This window comes from Zea mays, chromosome 9 (assembly GCF_902167145.1).
Source record: "Zea mays cultivar B73 chromosome 9, Zm-B73-REFERENCE-NAM-5.0, whole genome shotgun sequence".
Taxonomy (NCBI): domain Eukaryota; kingdom Viridiplantae; phylum Streptophyta; class Magnoliopsida; order Poales; family Poaceae; genus Zea; species Zea mays.
The window spans coordinates 158,006,453-158,023,502 of NC_050104.1; the positions used below are offsets into that span (position 1 = coordinate 158,006,453).

The 17,050-nt window shown below is 46.5% G+C and overlaps 2 protein-coding genes across 4 annotated transcripts; both read left to right on the forward strand.

Annotated features, from left to right (window-relative positions):
• The first annotated feature begins 645 nt into the window (after nucleotides 1-645).
• On the forward strand, nucleotides 646-6,564 carry LOC100273530 (DNA binding protein). 2 transcript variants are annotated; one of them, NM_001147948.1, is made up of 10 exons: nucleotides 683-976; nucleotides 1,637-1,685; nucleotides 1,788-1,872; nucleotides 1,970-2,015; nucleotides 2,099-2,197; nucleotides 3,064-3,344; nucleotides 3,974-4,042; nucleotides 4,650-4,959; nucleotides 5,050-5,177; nucleotides 5,384-6,564. In NM_001147948.1, the coding sequence occupies exons 7-10, from the start codon at nucleotides 4,004-4,006 to the stop codon at nucleotides 6,215-6,217; spliced, it is 1,311 nt and encodes a 436-aa protein (NP_001141420.1). In that variant the 5' UTR covers nucleotides 683-976; nucleotides 1,637-1,685; nucleotides 1,788-1,872; nucleotides 1,970-2,015; nucleotides 2,099-2,197; nucleotides 3,064-3,344; nucleotides 3,974-4,003; the 3' UTR covers nucleotides 6,218-6,564. The 2 variants fall into 2 exon arrangements, with proteins under 2 accessions (NP_001347204.1, NP_001141420.1); NM_001360275.1 differs by lacking the exon at nucleotides 3,064-3,344 and having other exon boundaries at nucleotides 646-976.
• A 4,854-nt stretch (nucleotides 6,565-11,418) lies between these two features.
• Nucleotides 11,419-16,358, forward strand: LOC100502441 (putative protein kinase superfamily protein). 2 transcript variants are annotated; one of them, XM_020543814.3, is made up of 5 exons: nucleotides 11,419-12,464; nucleotides 12,550-12,710; nucleotides 12,799-12,988; nucleotides 15,046-15,437; nucleotides 15,535-16,358. In XM_020543814.3, the coding sequence occupies exons 1-5, from the start codon at nucleotides 12,158-12,160 to the stop codon at nucleotides 15,835-15,837; spliced, it is 1,353 nt and encodes a 450-aa protein (XP_020399403.1). In that variant the 5' UTR covers nucleotides 11,419-12,157; the 3' UTR covers nucleotides 15,838-16,358. The 2 variants fall into 2 exon arrangements, with proteins under 2 accessions (XP_020399403.1, NP_001183848.1); NM_001196919.1 differs by having other exon boundaries at nucleotides 12,248-12,710; nucleotides 15,535-16,213.
• Nucleotides 16,359-17,050: the final 692 nt, after the last annotated feature.

Sequence of the window (17,050 nt, forward strand, 5' to 3'; positions counted from 1 at the left end):
AAATTTGGAACTAAGCACTAGACCACATGTGACTTAGTGTTTAGATATAAATAATAATTATATTTAATAAATATCTTAATATTTATTTATATGATATATAAAATTGTAGTAAAATACAGACAACTAACTAGTACTCTATGAAATTAAATATAGAACAGATAATATCGGTCCGTATCTGCTGAAACAAACTCTGGAACAGCTGACCGTTGCTCGCTACGACGGCATTACCTTCATGCTCGAAAGCTGGCACGAAACGGAACAGTGACTGCGATGTAAAGACATGCGGGGAAAATATAACAAGACCAAACTCCCCATTGTACTGACAGGTGGGTCACACGGCCTTCTACTCCAACCAAAAAACCACCACCCACATGACCCAGGAGAACCCCACCAATCGGGTCCGGCCAGTCGGCCACGGCCCACACGCACCCGGTCCCACTCCACCAAACGCGCCCGCTGCCGGCCGATCCCCCATAATAACGCAGAGATATTTATCTCTTCCCACTAACATGTGGGGTTAAATGTAATCCGGACCCACATGTCATAACTTGGCGGCCCCACATGATCAGAACGGCCCGACGCAAACCGAAAGGCCTCAGGAAAAAAACCAAACGCACGCAAAGCCACACGCACCCCGACCCGACCCGTTTCCAGGCCATCACACCACCGCCTCCCCCGTCCCCGCCTCGCCGCCGCCGCCGTCGTGGCCTGCCGGCCTCCGATGGCGAAGACCCGCATGCCTGCGTCCCCACCCCCCGCAGAAACGCCGACTCCGCAGCGGCGGCGCAAGAAGAAGGGCCGCCCGTCCCTCCTCGACCTCCAGCGCCGCAGCCTCCGCCTCCAGGCCCAAAACCCTAGCCCCGACCCCTCGCCCACCCGCCGGGAGCCCAACCCCTTCGACGACGATGAGGACGGGACCGGGAGCGGGCGGCGGCGCCAGAAGCGCTTCAAGAGCGTCCTATCCGGCGTTGTTAAGGTTGGGGGCCTCCCTATCTCGCGCCAAATTTTCGAAAATTGTGGGGTCTGGGGACCTCCCCCGAGGGTTTTTGGCCGCGGGACACGCGGCGATGCCGAACTGTAGTGGTCGACTGGTCGGATGATCGGATCTGCGTTTCGGGATTTTTATGGGGAGTGTTTTTTTTTTGGGGGGGGGGGGGGGGGGGGGGGGGGGGGTGGGGTGGGGTGGGGGGGGGGGGGGGGGGGGGACGGGACGGTTTGCCTCTGTGCCGGGGAATCTAGCGGGGATCAGTGGAGCTCTGGATAGTGGCGTCTCGGGATTTTTATCTCTGGGAGGGCGGTTGCTTTTTTCGGCGGGTTTGGAGTTCCTTTTGGCGCCCTTCTGTCGAGTCCGGCCAGCCTAGGGATCTTGACCCTCCTCACTCGTCAGAGCTTTAATTCTTTCCTCGGGAGGAACAGTGATGGATCTGACACATTTTGACGGATTTGACCTTTTTTATCCTACTGACGGACGGGGTGTAAGCATTGTCCGGACGGCGAGCGACAGATTTCTGCAACACTTCCCTGCAACCCTCACTGCATGATGTGATAGCTGGCGCCCTTGCAGGCACAAAAGAATGTGTCTGTTGTGGTAGATTTCTGTTCTGATCGCTGTAGTTTCGGTTCTTTGATGCTGCAGGAGGAGCTGGGGGAGGGGGAGAAGGATGCCGCGAAAGCGACGGGGAAAGGTAAGATTTGGAGGGAAAGGGAACCAAAGCATTAGCGTTGAAGTGGTTCAGCGATTTGAATTTTTTTTCGTTGGTTAACGTTGCTTGCGCTCGTGGGAGCAGGGGACGCTGCGTCGGATGGTGGGCCCGCGGGGACTCCCCTCCCAGACAAAAAGTTGCTACTCTTCATCCTCGATAGGCTCCAGAAGTGAGTGCCCTGGCCTCATCCTGATGTAATTCTCGTCCAATAACGATTGCGTTGGTTACGTGTCCTTACATACCTGTATGCCTTGCGCTGCTCTCAGGAAGGATACTTATGGAGTTTTCTCGGAGCCTGTCGACGCAGAGGAGGTAAAGTAATGGAGCTCAAGTTTTTAGTCGTGTTTTCAGATGGGAGCACAGATGCTAAGGCCGGTGTTTTTGTGTACCTGCAGCTTCCAGATTACTTTGACATTATTGATCATCCGATGGACTTCTCAACGATCCGTGAGAAGCTGTTGAATGACTCGTATTCTAAGTTGGAACAGTTTGAGGTATGCTGTGTGACGTTTCTTTTGCTAGTTCCTTCACCGTTGGTTGTGTTCGTGTTTCTTTTTTGTGTTCATTTGATCCTTTGGCTTAACTTTAAGTTTTCTACCGCCCTCTTTGCTTTCATTTTTTTCTTGTCCACTCTACTTAATTGTTCTGTTCTTAGTTCTTACAACCATAATATACCTTTGCCTTTTCCAAATTAGTCCTGTGTATTTTACCCATCCTGGGAACTTGATACTGCTTGTTGGTACTGTTGATAGAACATGCAAGTTTTTGCTTTCTCGACTTGGATGCACCTGACAGAAATTTTTGAGCAACGTGAGATGCAATATGTCTCTACACGAGTGGACCTTGGAAAAAAATGACCAGACGCACACTAAACATGATTATTAAGTTAGCCTTATATTTGGTGGTGTGTGAGGACTGAGGACTTCATTTGTGTGGGGGCACTCATGGTGAAAAATTGTCATGTACCTCACTCAACATAACTTGGGTCTGCCCCTGTATCACTATGACACTATGTTTACTTCCTTTATTTCTTTCTGTTTTTACTTGGGACCAAAGTGGGCTCCTACCATTATGAGTTAATGCCCTTAATGAAAGGTACCTTTTGGAATGGGATGTAGACTTGTAGAGACTTCCTGGACTAGTGATCTAATGATTGTCTTGCACCATTGCTGAGAGAAAAGGAATTCCATTGAACTTCAAGATTCAGACCTATTCCAGATCCAAAACAGTATTAACTTATCAAACTCCAGCTTAAACTGCTCGATGGTATATGTTACTTATATCTAGGCTTAAGTGGATATAGATGTTGGGCGGGGATCACAGAACGGGGATCATACTTTATCATACTAACCTTACGCAGGCCCTCAGGCGAAGGAGCCCATAGGAGAAGGGGTCCTCGCCAAGGACAACATTCGCTAACCGGAGGTCTACAAGCGAAGGGGTCTACGACCCAACGGGCGACGACAACTTGTCAGCAAAACCCGAGGCCTTCGCCATCTCATCGACTGAAGGACCATCCGGCCGGGCGCAACCGGAGGGAGCGAAAATGCGAAGGCTGTTGGAGCGGAGGCTACGTGTTGACCCCAAACACCTCTAGTGCACCAGAAGACACCGCCAAGGGCCCACCCGTCAGCGTAGCGTGTGAGTGTGTTGTCTGGTATACGTGGATTACTGTACGGGAAGTGATGTAATACTCCGTTACAGGGGATATTCCCTGGATATAGTTGGTAGCCGGGGGCAGGGCCGTATTTTAGACCACCTACCCCCAGACGGATCTATAAATACTCTCGTCCTGTAGCGGGATGGGACACAAGAAGCTACAGTTCCCCCAGTTTGTCTCATTGTGCAACTGAGCTCTCACCGCTCCCCGAGTGTTTGGGTCCACCTGTCAGCCCAGCCGCGTGACAGTGCCCAACAATAGAATTATTTGCTCTTTGTAACTCCCAGCTTCATCCACTGACATAGGGTTGCACTGAATGCTGTATTGCTTTGTTGAATTTCATTTTCTTGATGCAGAATATATAAATATATTACAATATAATGCACACTGTTTTTTGGGGGAATACCATGTGCACTGAGTCATGCTTTGTATTTTAAAAATTGATATATTTAATTTTGCACAGAAACTCTTGGAAATTTCCTTCATACATATAATATTATATTATACCTAAGATTATTTGGGTGCAACCTTTCTAGCAAATCGTAATGGAGTGTTGTGTTTCAGTACTGCGGATCTTTTCTTGATATCTTATGTTTCTCTGCTTTTGCAGGATGATGTATTTCTACTCACATCAAATGCCATGTCTTACAATTCAGCAGACACAATCTACTTCCGGCAGGTATTTTTTGTACTGATTTCAAATGCATGTGCTGTTTGTTATTGGATTATATAATCCATCTTCATCTTGTCAGTCGTTGCACGCACATGTATTAACTGGACCATGTTTGTTTTCTGGTTGCTCTGTTCTTCATATTGGTGCAAACATGGAACTTGTTCTGTCTCTTGTTCAGTTAATCAGCTTTGTGAGATATATTTTTTTTGCAAAAAAGCGCACCTTTTATTTCTTATCATTTCCTTGTTACAATATCTGTCTGTGAACTTCATATATGTTATAAGTTAAACACACTGTGTTCAACTGTTTGCTAGTGCAATTAACTCTTGGATATTGAAGGTCTACCTGATTTATTTGAATGTTAATATCTGCACAAATTGAACATCAATTTGGTTTTCTCCTTACCATGTCTCTTGCAATTCCAACAAGATAATATATCATTACAGAAGACATCATATGTTGTTCCTATGCGAACTATACTAAATACGTCTACACATAGTTAGCCCAGACCCTGTTTTCCCTTAACATTTTTCTGTATTGTGGACAAGTTGTCAATACTGTCTTCTTACCATCTAGCCGTCTTCTTACATAAAGTATTCAATAATCTCCCTAGGCACGGTCTATTGAAGCTCTTGCCAAAAAGGATTTTGAGAACTTGAGGCAACCCAGCGATGAAGAAGAACCCAAGCCACCAGCTCGAAGAGGTAGGCCACCAAAGAATCCGAAGATGGAGGGTGATGCGTCACCAGACCTATCCAATATGAAAACAAGCAAACCTGAAGACAGTATCGATACATTCAGGAAAAAATCAACTGGAGATATAACTCGAAATACAAATACTACGATGAAAGAGCCATCCAGTTTTCACAGTATGCTTGGTTCTTTTAGTGCAAAAAGAGCAGATAAAATCGGTGATTATTCAGGTTAGTTCTTCTGGTAACTGATCATATGTTCTGCATTAGTGCTAGACTTTTGATTTACACACATGACTTCTTTATATTCTATTTTTTTAGGTTCATCCAAGTGGGGAAAGAAACCTGTTGGTGTAGATGATGACCGCAGAAGTACATATGATCAGCACTATTCATGTAATAGCTCTCTGTTTGCTGCCCTGGACGACGGGAGGAAACTACTAGTGCCAGTAAGCATATTCTCTCAGATGGAGTTTATTGTCAAGAATTCACAAATTTGATTTTCGGCTGAGTTGTAAAACCTGCCAACTTACTTAACTATAGTTGAATCATTGCAACTACTGTCTTAAATGAAACTGTTTCAATGTAATCCTGACTGGAACTTTCTGTGCTAATATTTCTTATCCTTTCTGTTTTTCCTTATTGTCTGAACCAGGTAGGGGTTCAGCAGCAACATGCATATGCTAGGAGCTTGGCACGATTTGCATCAAAATTGGGCCCAGTTGGCTGGGATGTGACAGCAAATCGTATCAGAAGGGCACTACCCCCTGGGACAAGTTTTGGCCCAGGGTGGGTTGTAGATGGTGAACCACCTCAAAACTCTCAGCGGGGTCCTGTCGCATCAACCGACCCCTCCTCTGAATCCACTGATCCACCCAATATGCCATCCAAGAATGATGTACTCCACCAGAAGTGTGGGCTGTCTTCAAATGGGTACGTTACTGGTGAGGAGCATTTAACTAGAACTCAAACAGTGGCTTCTACATCAGCGAGCTCTGAAATTTCCAGCAAAGTAAACAAGCTTGAGAATGGGGTTACCAAATCATGTGGTGGTATGGGCAATACGGGATCAGCAGGGCCTCCAATGCAGCAGCTCTGCCTACGCGGTCCAGAAATCCGTTCTAACATCAATGGCTTTCCTGCTATGTCAAACGCCACGAGTCAGTATGCCGGGCAAGGTTTGTTTGGATCAGGCATCCCTATGACACACGCCCAAGTGCTGGGGATGTTTTCTGGAATGAACGGCAAAGCCAATGGCTATGTCCATAGGCACCCAGTGGCTGCTGATAGTCTTAAAACAGCAGCGCAGAACGGAGATGTCGGAAAGGCAGCTGTCAACCCTGTGCAAGGTGCAGGTCATGATCCAAAGATTGCCAACGGTAATAGTTCTGCTCACCCAGGCTTAAATTCCGGTGTCCAGTCGTCAGGTTCCCCACCTAGGCGAACGCTGGCAAACCCAAAGCACCCTGATCTGGCCTTGCAGCTATGAGGTAGCCATTGACATAGTTTGCCTTAGTACTGTGATCTGTGACAGAGGCATGAGTTCAACACTGCTTCGTCCGGTACCTTGCCAAGCGGAGCACGAGACCGATCGAAGAGGTAAGAAGTGTTTGGTTTGTCGTCAGAGAGAGGGGTGGCGGCAGCGGGACATCGTGTAGGGTCCCTCGATTTAATTGATCATTTGACCCCCTGTGAGTTGTTTGTAAAAGGGTAGGGTAGCTTCTGTACAGGTTCTAATCTTACTGGAGATGATAATGCTTCGGATGAAGGCAGCGCCCGCTGTCCAGCTTGTAACATTATTGATAGTAGAAAGAAGAGGAGGGAAGCATACAGGCGAAAAGGCAGTGAATAATTTGTGCCTTTTTTGTTTTGCCCCTCCCCCCCCCCCCCCCCCCCCCCCCCCCCCCCCCGGCCCTGAGTTGACGCACTCCGTTTCCAAATGTACGAGTGGCTAACCTCGGTCAGCTTTTCTTGAGCATTCGTTCGTTCATGTTGCTGTCGTTTGTTATGTTTCTTCTGCTTGTTAGGCTCACTTCTTGCGATCTGGCATCTGTAGGCCATGTGATGCGCACAATGTCTGCATGGACACATCGCTGTGATCTTGTTGCAGCTGCAGGAGCAAAGCAAATTTCAGTATAATTAGAGAAGTGGTTCCCGTCTAATTAGTCTGTACCACAACCTGTGTGGCTTACCTCATCGCGCTCCAAATATGGCCCCAGTTTTGCGCATGTCGGCGATCATCCCGGAAAATCCGGCCTCGTATTGTCGTGGCTGATAAGGACGATCGAGGAGGACGGTGCGTGGCTTGCGACCAAAGCAAGGCCGGGCCGCCTGCTGGCTACCTGGTCTGAATCCACGCAGATGAGTTGAGCAGTGGACTGGACACTGGAGTGGTTCGCACTCCACAGGATCACGGGAACAAGGCAGCATCCTGTGCCTGGGGTTAGGTGAGGTGGTTTACTAATACTAGCGATTTACTAATGATCAATTTGGCACACAGAGGCAACCGAAATAATTCTATTTGTTCCTAGTCAGGATATATAAATTTTTTTTTTAAAAAAAAAAAATTAGCTCTTAATAGCAAGCCTAATTTCACGTCATCGCGTGAGTGCCCAATATGTAACAAAGTGTTTTGCACTCTAATTTCTAACCATGTACTAGCATGGTAATTCTAAAAATATAAACGTTTGGATTGAATTGCTCAAAAGTAAATGTGTAATTTAAAGTAATGGTTAGAAGACTCCATAATGTTTTGGTGAGGTCTCAGTGAGAATAAAACTGAGAAAAAATGGTCTTACTGGAAAAACCGAGAGTATAAAACTGAGCTTCAACAGCCACCAAACTGAGAAAAAAACGAGCAAAAGTCATGTGTGGATCTGATATACAATGTCCAGCAGCGCTAGATTTGTCATGTTGGCAACAAATTCCATCATCCAAGTCGGCAAATCACCATGTGTTGCCTTGCCTGCCAGTAGGTGACCACCGCCAATCATTAGGCCGGCCGCGACATGGCCTTCCGTGCTGGTCATGAACTGGCCCTACCGCGCTGGTCCCGATCGAGTTCCGGTGCAGCCATGGCAGAAGAGGTAGAAGGAGGCGGACTATTGCGTCGGCGACTTTTCATGGAGCAGCAGATCGACACTGCGCTACACTTCCTCTGACCTCCCCCTCCATCATGCCCCCCCACCCCTTCACGCTTCACCTCGCCTGCCTGCCAGGATTCGGCGGAGGCGATGCTGGGCATTTGATGAGGATTAGGATGACCTCGCTCTCACTGCAGCCAAATGATGCATCCACGTTGCAGCCATCACTTAATGCAGTGCAGTGGTGTGGTGTCGACTGTCCACTCCACCTTCTCGTTTTTACTCACTCATTCTCACTCTCGTCATCGTCTCGCCTTCACGCAGAGCAGAAGAGCAGGACATGCATGCATGGTGTACGTACAGTACAGGTGTCACTCTTGACCTGTCCATCAGCTCTACATGGTCCAGATTAAAGGCCAAAGGGGGCTATAGGCCTCTCGCAACCGGCGATTTGAAGCGGCCGTTCTTCTCTTCGTTAGGTTATTAAGGGTGGTGTTGATGGGCAACAAAATTAAGAAGCTAGCACGTGTGAACATGTTAGGGGTGAATATATTGCTGTTGCTGGTGATGGCACATGAGTACAAACGACTACTTCTATTACACACGTAAAGCATTTCCTGCTAATCAACCGGATATATTATTAGCCTTGCTCTAATCAGATCTGAATATCTGATCACTGACCAGCACACGGTTTTTTCTGTAGAGTACGTACGTACCTATGATGCCATGTGATGTCAGAGGCTAATAACAGCTGACGGCTGCTGACTCCATGACCATGCAGGCATGCATGATCATGCATGATGCGTGTAGCGGCTGTAGTGGTCAGCAGCTTGTAGACCCGAGCTACATTATGTGATTATTATTATTATCATTTTTGTTTTGTTCCATCAATGGAAAACAGCGAGGGATGCATGCATGCATTTCCAGGGAGCACTTTTCGCGACGAGGGCCAGCACCAGCTACTAGCTAGAGAGTGGAGACCACACCTCACACACACACACACTTGATTGCCTGAGCACAGGCCACAGGCACAGCCAAAAGCTGCCCTGTACTGGAGGAAAAAAAAAGGATTAGAGTGGGCACTGGGATTGGATGGCACCGACACTTTCTCTTTCCCCTACCACTCCATGCACGCTGCCACTGTTAACCACGCATGTCGTTTCTTGTTTTGCTTCAGCAGGAAGCATCCAGCTCCAGGAACATGCAATATTTAGGGCTTGTTCGTTTACATATTAATTCATATGGATGGTGTGAGATTGAGTTAGTTTAAATTCATAGCAAGTTAAAATCCATCTCAATCCTAACTAATCCACTCCAATCCATATATAATATTAATAACAGAACAATCTCTTACCTGGTTCACAATTTTCCCAAGGATCTTTTCTTCATTTTTTTTGGGAAACGAAGAACCGAGAGGAATAAGCTGGAATTCCAACAATCTTGCTCACTGAAACATTTTGACCCCAAGACAGTTGTTTCTCCAGTCGGAAATTAATTTGGGTCCCTGCTTCCTCCTCTTGCTCCTGACCATGATACTATTCCTCAGATCAGGATTCAGGAAACGAAAACGAAGCATGTTGCTCTAAAATCTGATTTCCAATGTTGCACACACTAGTAGAAAAGAGCTGTAAGGTGGCGGCACGTAGAAATTTATACTGGTGGTTTCAGTTACAGCACGCTAGTGAAAAAACAGGTGAGCCCGACTTAAGGAACCGTCAGTGTAAATAATTCACTTAACCGAACCATCAATAGAAAGGATGTATTTACACATGCCGAGTTTTCGCGGCCAGGCATGAATCGGCATCTAGTTACATGATTGCTACTAATACACAGCAACGGAGCAACTTTAACTGTTCCAACAACTGAAGAACCTTGTACAGGCCACGTCTAGGACAGCTCCAACTCTAGACTCTTGGAGCTGGTCATCCCATATTCCCATAGCAGTTTTTAGACTGCATCTAGGAGAAGCTCTACAAAATAGAAGTGATTATTTGTTCACTCTGTGAAGAGATTTTATCTAAAATAAACTAGAAGGCTATAAGCTAGGAAGAGTAACTTCTATTGACGATCCCTTTCACGCATATATAGAATCAATGCATGCACAGATTTTATCCTATATAATCATAGGGAATCAATTTCAGTCAGAGAATCATTTCTCCTTTGAAGAAAAGAGCTCTGCCAAACTGGCTCTCGAGTTCTCACATATACAATTAAGCCAAAAAACTATACTATGTGATAGCAACTATTTATGTAAAAAAACAGCTTCTGATCTGCCTATTTTGATTAGCTCTCTCTATAGTTTGGCAGCATAAGTACTTTTTAGAAGCTGAACCAAATACGGTCTGAGGTTGTCTCCAATAAGAGACTTTGTATATATTCTTCTAAATATAGATAATATAATCTTCTCTATAGTATCCAATAATATTCTCTAAAGTTTATTCCAAATATAGAGAACACTCTTACGTCCGACTCTCTCCTTTCCTCTATCTTTTTTATACTCTAGACTACTGATTAAATAAAGTAAAGTTGTATAAGATATTTGAAGGCATGACAAATATGTACCTATAAGTCTCTAATACGTGTCTTTGACGTACAGAGGAGGAGATATAACGGACGATATTAGATAAGAATAAGATATGGAGAAGGAAATGTTTTAAACGAGTACGTAAAAGATAGATATAGATGATGTATATAGAGAAGTTAGAGATACGCTAGATCTTATACTGCAACAAAAGGCATAGGCACTATGAGGTTGGAACAACAGCCTAACAGGACCATTGACCTTAGCAGTACATTCGGAGTCGACACCGACACCGTGGAAAAGGAAAAGGAATCCAAATTATTCGTGCAGGGTGAAAAACAAAAAGGAGAAAACCCAGCATGCATGCACTTGGACAATAAGGCACGTACGTACGTTCCGGCGATCGGTGCAGTATTGCGACGCATTAACGATGCAGCATGACGCCCTGTCTGTCGTCTCCACTCCACTCCGCAGGTCGTCTGCTCGTTGATCCAAACAAACCAGACAGGATTTACTCTCTGCACGCACTGTGGATGGCAGTGTGCTGTATATAGCGTGGCAATGCCAAGCATTGATGCGCCAGCGGCAATTGCTGCTCCTGTCCCTCAGATTAATCCGCTCCGTCCTCCTCTAGCAGTCTAGCTACTCTGCGATGATTCGATGGTTGATAGAAATCCAGGCTCAAACCAGGAAATGGTAAACAGTCGTCTTCCGTCGTCGAATCCCAGGTAAAAATGACTCGGATGGGTTGATGTGTGCAACTGCATGTTCGTCGTCTCCCTCTCTCTCCTCACAGACTCACACCGTCACACGGAAGCTCTGGCTGAAGTGAATACCATGGCGGTTGTGCTGGCTGAAGTGAATGGTGACTCCGATTTCGTCACTACCTCGCCGGTGGCCGTGCATCCACTGAATGCAAGGAGGACGACACCAGATCTACCGCTGCGCAACGGGCGACGAAAGCAAATCGCCCTCCCTCCCTCCCTCCCTGTCCCTCTCCCTCTCTTTCCGCGGGAAAACCCGAAGCCGGAAAGCGGAAAACCACCCAGCCAGCCAAAAACCCTTCTGCGATACGAGCAAGACCGCGCACGAGAATGCATGGCCGCCGGCGTCAGACTCCAATCCACCGTCCGCCCGCCCGCCCAGCGGCAGCGCTTCGTAGTCCGGTTGACCTTTCTGTTCCCGTAGAAATTACTCGGTTTCTACGGGATAATCTTGGTGGAGCCAGTCCAAAGGAGGCAATTGGTGGAGCCAGTCCAAAGGAGGCAAGAAATTACTCGATTCCTTGCCAAATCACTCGTCCCCTCTCTCGGAGCATCTCCAACAATACCTCAAACTAGTGCCTCAAATTGAAATATGGAGCTCTACACAGAAAAAACTACTCCAACAACAGTGCCCTATTTCATAATTTTTTATTAAAAAAATTATAGTACACCCTCTCAAGTGACTCAAATATACTACACCGTAGTGGGCTGCCCTATAATCTATATTTAGGGCTTTACTGTTGGAGCGGAGTGTTTTGTTGGTGCCCTAAATTCTATAAAATATACTTATTTTCAAATTATAGGACATTTTTATAGTTCACGTTGTTGTAGATGCTCTCACACAGACACAGTCCGCAGTCCACACGCACCTCTTCCTTCTCCCGCCGGAGGGCGCGCCGCGGAAGACGCCAATGAGTTTGGTCCGGTCCGGTCCGTTGGCTCCATGTAGGCGCACGGGAGAGTGGAGACACCTGCCTGATCCTGCAATGCAATCCGTCGCCGGCTGCTGATCAGGCAACCTCCTGATTCGGAGCCATTTCGCGGGTGTCTTGGGGGGGCCCATGCCCATCGCCGTGTTTCGTTTCCTGCTCTGCCCGCTTTGGCCGTGCATTAATAGCCGCTTCCTTGTGATAGTCCTCCCCTTCCGTCCTCTCTCCCTCTCTCTCTTCCACCTCCTCTCCTCTCGCTCAGTCGCTCGTCGGCTCTGTTCTTGGGAGTGCCAGTCGGGTTGCGTTGCGGCAGCACAAAAAAACCCCCCTTCTTGGACAGCATCTGTCTGCGCCGGTCTGATGGGCTTGGGTTGCTTCGGGTGCTTCGCGCCGGAGGTGGATGAGGACCTCAAGCCCTCCAAGCCCGACGACTCGTCAGGTTCGTTCTCGATTCCCATCCGCAGCATCATTCGGTTGGGTCTTGTGGCTTGGATTGCTGTACTTGATTCTTGCCGGGGAAACAGGGACCGATGCGAGAAGGAAGGTCGCGCCGGATGTGGCCAACGGCTACGCGCACAGCTTCACCTTCAAGGACCTGCTTGTCGCTACCGGCTACTTCAACCACGCCAATTTCATCGGAGAAGGTGGGTTCGGGAAGGTGTACAAGGGCAAGATCAACGGACAGGTGAGCAAGAACTTGTTTTTTAATAGTTTTTTACAGTACCGTGACAGACGGCGCCCTATGCGTTTTCCTTTTGCTTTTCGGTGTGCAGATGGTGGCTGTTAAGCAGCTCACTCAAGATGGCGTGCAGGGGAGGAACGAGTTCCTGGTCGAGGTGCTCATGCTGACAATGCTCAACCATCGCAATCTCGTCAGCTTGGTCGGGTTCTGCGCGCAGGGGGACGAGAGACTGCTAGTGTACGACTACATGCCGTTCGGAAGCCTGGAGAGCCATCTGTTTGGTAATTTATCCTCAACTTGGAATGCTTGCCTACCTCTCTGCTGCTATGGATTTTATTACCGCGAGTCTGTGCCTGTATATGTGCTTTCATTATTCAGTTTGGGTTCACTCTCAAGCCTCAACGGATATTTTTATTTTTTAGCGTAGAAAATTCTTGCAATGCTGAGACACATTTTGTCCTAAATCACTCGGAGCCTGCCCAACATGGACTACAGGTCTACCCATGAATAGCAGCCACCAAACACTTTTGCCCTCACCATGCGCAAATGAGTCCAGATGTCAGTTTCACCATGAATATGATAACCCCAATAATACCTTTTGTTTTTACTGGCAAAAATCTTCCGACGATGAAGTATGATCTTTTTAAGTTACTACTGTATTTGCTAATTTAAGCTAGGCGCAGATTGTGCCAGTAAGCACAAAATAACCCACCAGCAATTTACTGCTAGTAATGCTCTAACCCTGCCAGCGAAAAACAGAGTAATGAAGTTTCACCACCATCTGCTCTTTTGTATCTCTTCCCTTGTTTATTTCATTATTTAAATGCAGGACGTCTTTTCAAGTCATTTAAAAGCTAAGATTTTCATTTGTATCAGAATCATGGTTGAGACGCCTACTTTATCTGTTAGGCACTGCTGTACCCCTAACCTTCCCCTTTTTTCCGAAAAGGCTCCAATTTCTCTTCACATTCATGTGTTTTACTGTTTGAACTTTGAACTGCAACAGTTACTTTGGTAATACGCTTCAACTGTAAAAACGGACGGCTCCTTCACCATTAGGGCCGAAAAAAAAAACTCGAGCTCGACGAGCTGGATCGGGCTCGCAGCAGCTTGGCTCAGCTCGGACCGGCTCGACGCTCAGAACGAGCCCGAGCCGAGCCTGTTTTTGTGGCTCGTAAAAAGAGCGAGCCAGCTCGACTCGGCTCGGTGCAGCTCACGAGCTGGCTCGTGGCTCGATCAAACAACAATTTATGTTATTTGAGATTATTATACAAAAATAATCTATTTTCTATATTATATTAGTGATATATCTACTTTACTAATTTCAAATATGTTATTTAAAGTATTTTTAAGATTTTATATTATAATTTAGAGAGCAGATTTACGTTTATGGCTAGGCTCGTTGGCTCGGCTCGGCTCGTTTCCACCCCTATTCACCATGTCTATTCTGTTGGTTTGCATCTCATCTTTCCTAGAAGCAACCGATATGTTCTACTTGCTGTCAAGACTATGGATGTTGTTGCTTGCTGCTGTTTGTCTATACTGCAAACTGTCGAAACTGTGGCCACTTTCTCTTGAAATCGGTCTAGAAAACACTGTTGTGTGTATCGTCTTTGTCACTTTCAGAGGCAGAGTTCTGAGTTCTCTATGGTCTATTAATTGGTGCTTCATTTAACTATTTTACTAAGTGAAGAACTAGACAACCTTTTTTTAATTTCAGCAATTTTGTTTGATAACTGTGCAGTCAAAACCGTGAACTAATTATGTGAAATTGTAACTTTGTAGTCAAACAAGTGAACCACTAATTCTGCAAAAGGGTGCAAGCTTACAACACTGTAGATACCACAATGCAACCAACACAAAATATTTATAACAATTGTTCGTTTCAGAGACCGGCCTGAAAAATCACCTTGCTCTAACAGTCTATGCCAAAATTGTTCAGCCACATAATACCTAACGGCTAGATAGATTGTCCCCACAGAGCATTATTGAAGCCCTAAGGTTCTCATGGCTTGTCTCGATCATGTCTGAGCATGACATGTTCTTCCTGATGATGGCAGAGCTAGGCATGGGTATCATGTGATGACCCTCAAGTCGTTTCTTTTTTCCCCCTTTGCCCGAGTATTCTGGAGCTTTGTGTAGCGGTGTAGGTCACTGCATGTGTTGCTATGCTTTTGAATTCTGGGAGCTGTTGTTTACTAACAAAACCTGTAGCTGCAGATAAGATAAGCCTCTCAGATTATTCTAACAAATTATTTCCATTGGGACCATTTTACACCTGCATTACTCTCTTGTTTCTCTTTCGATTGACAGATGTTTCTTTCTCACCTCTCAACAGACGTGCCTCTCGGCAAGAAACCGCTGGACTGGAACACGCGTGTGAGGATAGCCGTGGGAGTCGCGGAAGGGCTCTCTTACCTGCACAACGTAGCCGATCCGCCCGTCATCTACCGCGATATGAAGGCTGCTAACATCCTGCTGGGCGAGGACTTCAGCCCGAGGCTGTCTGACTTCGGGCTCGCCAAAGTCGGACCTGTCGGAGACAGGACCCATGTGTCCACGAGAGTGATGGGCACCTATGGCTACTGCGCTCCTGACTACGTTGTGAGCGGCAAGCTTACCATGAAATCCGACATATACAGCTTCGGCGTTCTTCTGCTGGAGCTGATCACGGGGAGGAGGATCTACGATGCTTCAAGGCCTAAACCGGAGCAGAGCCTGCTGACATGGGTAAGCAGCTTTGGATTGGTATTGCCTAGTATAAAGGCTCTAGCTTTTCTATTCGTACAGTGGCTTTATCGTTTTTTTTTTGTTCTGGATCTTGCAGTCGAGGCCGTTCCTGCATGATAAGAGGAAGTTCCACCGGCTTGCTGACCCGTCTCTGCTGGGCTGCTACCCGTCATCGGCGCTGAACCAGCTAGTGGTGATCAGCATCATGTGCCTCCAAGACCAGCCCCATGTCCGCCCAATCATCTCCGATGTTGTGATAGGCCTGAACCACGTCGCGAGCCAGCCATGCACCGCTGAGCGCACGCTGCCGGCGTGCATGACCTCCCCACCGAGCAGCGGGTCGCCGCAGCTCGTCAGCACGCCGGCAAGAAGGAGAGGTGGTAGGTTGATCGGGCAGTAGTATGCTTAGGGCTCAAGCTCACGTCTAAAGAGGTCAGATGAGACCGGTAGGGGAGGGCAGTTGAAATTGAAGCCGTCAAGTTCAGTTCCATCGAGTCAGCCTTTTTGATTGAAGCGGTCTCGAGTGACTTGCTTGAGCAGTTGAGCTTGACCATGCATGCCTATTGCTCTTTTTTCGACTTCTTCATTGTTTTCAGTTTTGAATTCTGTAGCCAGTGTACTATGTACATAGGATGTGCCCTCCTGTGGGAAAGAAAAGAATGCAGCAGCCATGCTAGAAGAGGGAGGGGGGCTCCTTTTGGGATATTCATCATCGAGTTAGCAGGCAATCATGTACAGAGTTGTCATGGTTCGTTGGTTTAGTGCATGTTGGCCTGCAGATGACGCTCCAGCATTGTGGTATTTGAATGCCAACTTGGGACAAGGGCGATTTGCCATGCATGGATGGCTGACTACATATGTCTGGAGCTTCGATAACACTTGACCACCAATTTGAAACTGCAGGCAGTGCTGTGCTTGTCAGCTAGGGCTGTTCGCTTTAGATTAAAGCCAGTTGTTTGGACAACTGCAATCCATAGAGACAAAATATTGTATAAGTAGTAGAAACCGGTATAGATTAAAGCAAGCGAACAAGTTGAATACTATATGTGAGAGATTGTTCTCTCATATTGATAATAAAAAACTCAAACTCAATCTTTGTGATCGCTTGAGGAAGGAAATGGTTAAAAAAGAACCAATTCTTAATAAATTCCTCAACTCCTAAACGAAGATGTAGGATTCTTAGTGAATTTGAACTCTGATGAACAAACCGTGTGCCTTTTGTGCTCTTTACTTTCCTACTGCATTTTTTTTCTCATATTGTTCATACTTGCTATACTTATTCGAGCTTTTATATCTTATTCAATCTTGTTACTAGTTTCCTTTCGGCTCTAAATGTTGCTAGTATAATAGCAAGTGATTACATCTGAATACATCCGTTGCTATAATATTCTCACATCTGACCACCAAAGTAAGAATGTTTGGATTATATCTTGTATTTGAGGAAGAATTTTCAAGTATTGTCTATTCACACCTCTCCCTTTACACAACTTTCAGTGATCCCAAACGTGGTCAACATGACCTGCTAGTCCCCTCCATTAGGAGTCACTTCAAGGACACCTATTATGATCCATACAATACTCGATCCTCAAGTTTGAGGCCCTGTTAGAGATGCT

Excerpts from the sequence above, each read along its gene's own strand:
- LOC100273530 (NM_001360275.1), top strand. The coding sequence starts at position 722 with ATGGCGAAGACCCGCATGCCTGCGTCCCCACCCCCCGCAGAAACGCCG. Across the intron at positions 977-1,636 it reads TCCTATCCGGCGTTGTTAAG|GAGGAGCTGGGGGAGGGGGA; the intron begins GTTGGGGGCCTC and ends TTGATGCTGCAG. Across the intron at positions 5,178-5,383 it reads GGAGGAAACTACTAGTGCCA|GTAGGGGTTCAGCAGCAACA; the intron begins GTAAGCATATTC and ends TGTCTGAACCAG.
- LOC100502441 (XM_020543814.3), top strand. The coding sequence starts at position 12,158 with ATGCCCATCGCCGTGTTTCGTTTCCTGCTCTGCCCGCTTTGGCCGTGC. Across the intron at positions 12,711-12,798 it reads AGGGCAAGATCAACGGACAG|ATGGTGGCTGTTAAGCAGCT; the intron begins GTGAGCAAGAAC and ends TTCGGTGTGCAG. Across the intron at positions 15,438-15,534 it reads AGCAGAGCCTGCTGACATGG|TCGAGGCCGTTCCTGCATGA; the intron begins GTAAGCAGCTTT and ends TGGATCTTGCAG.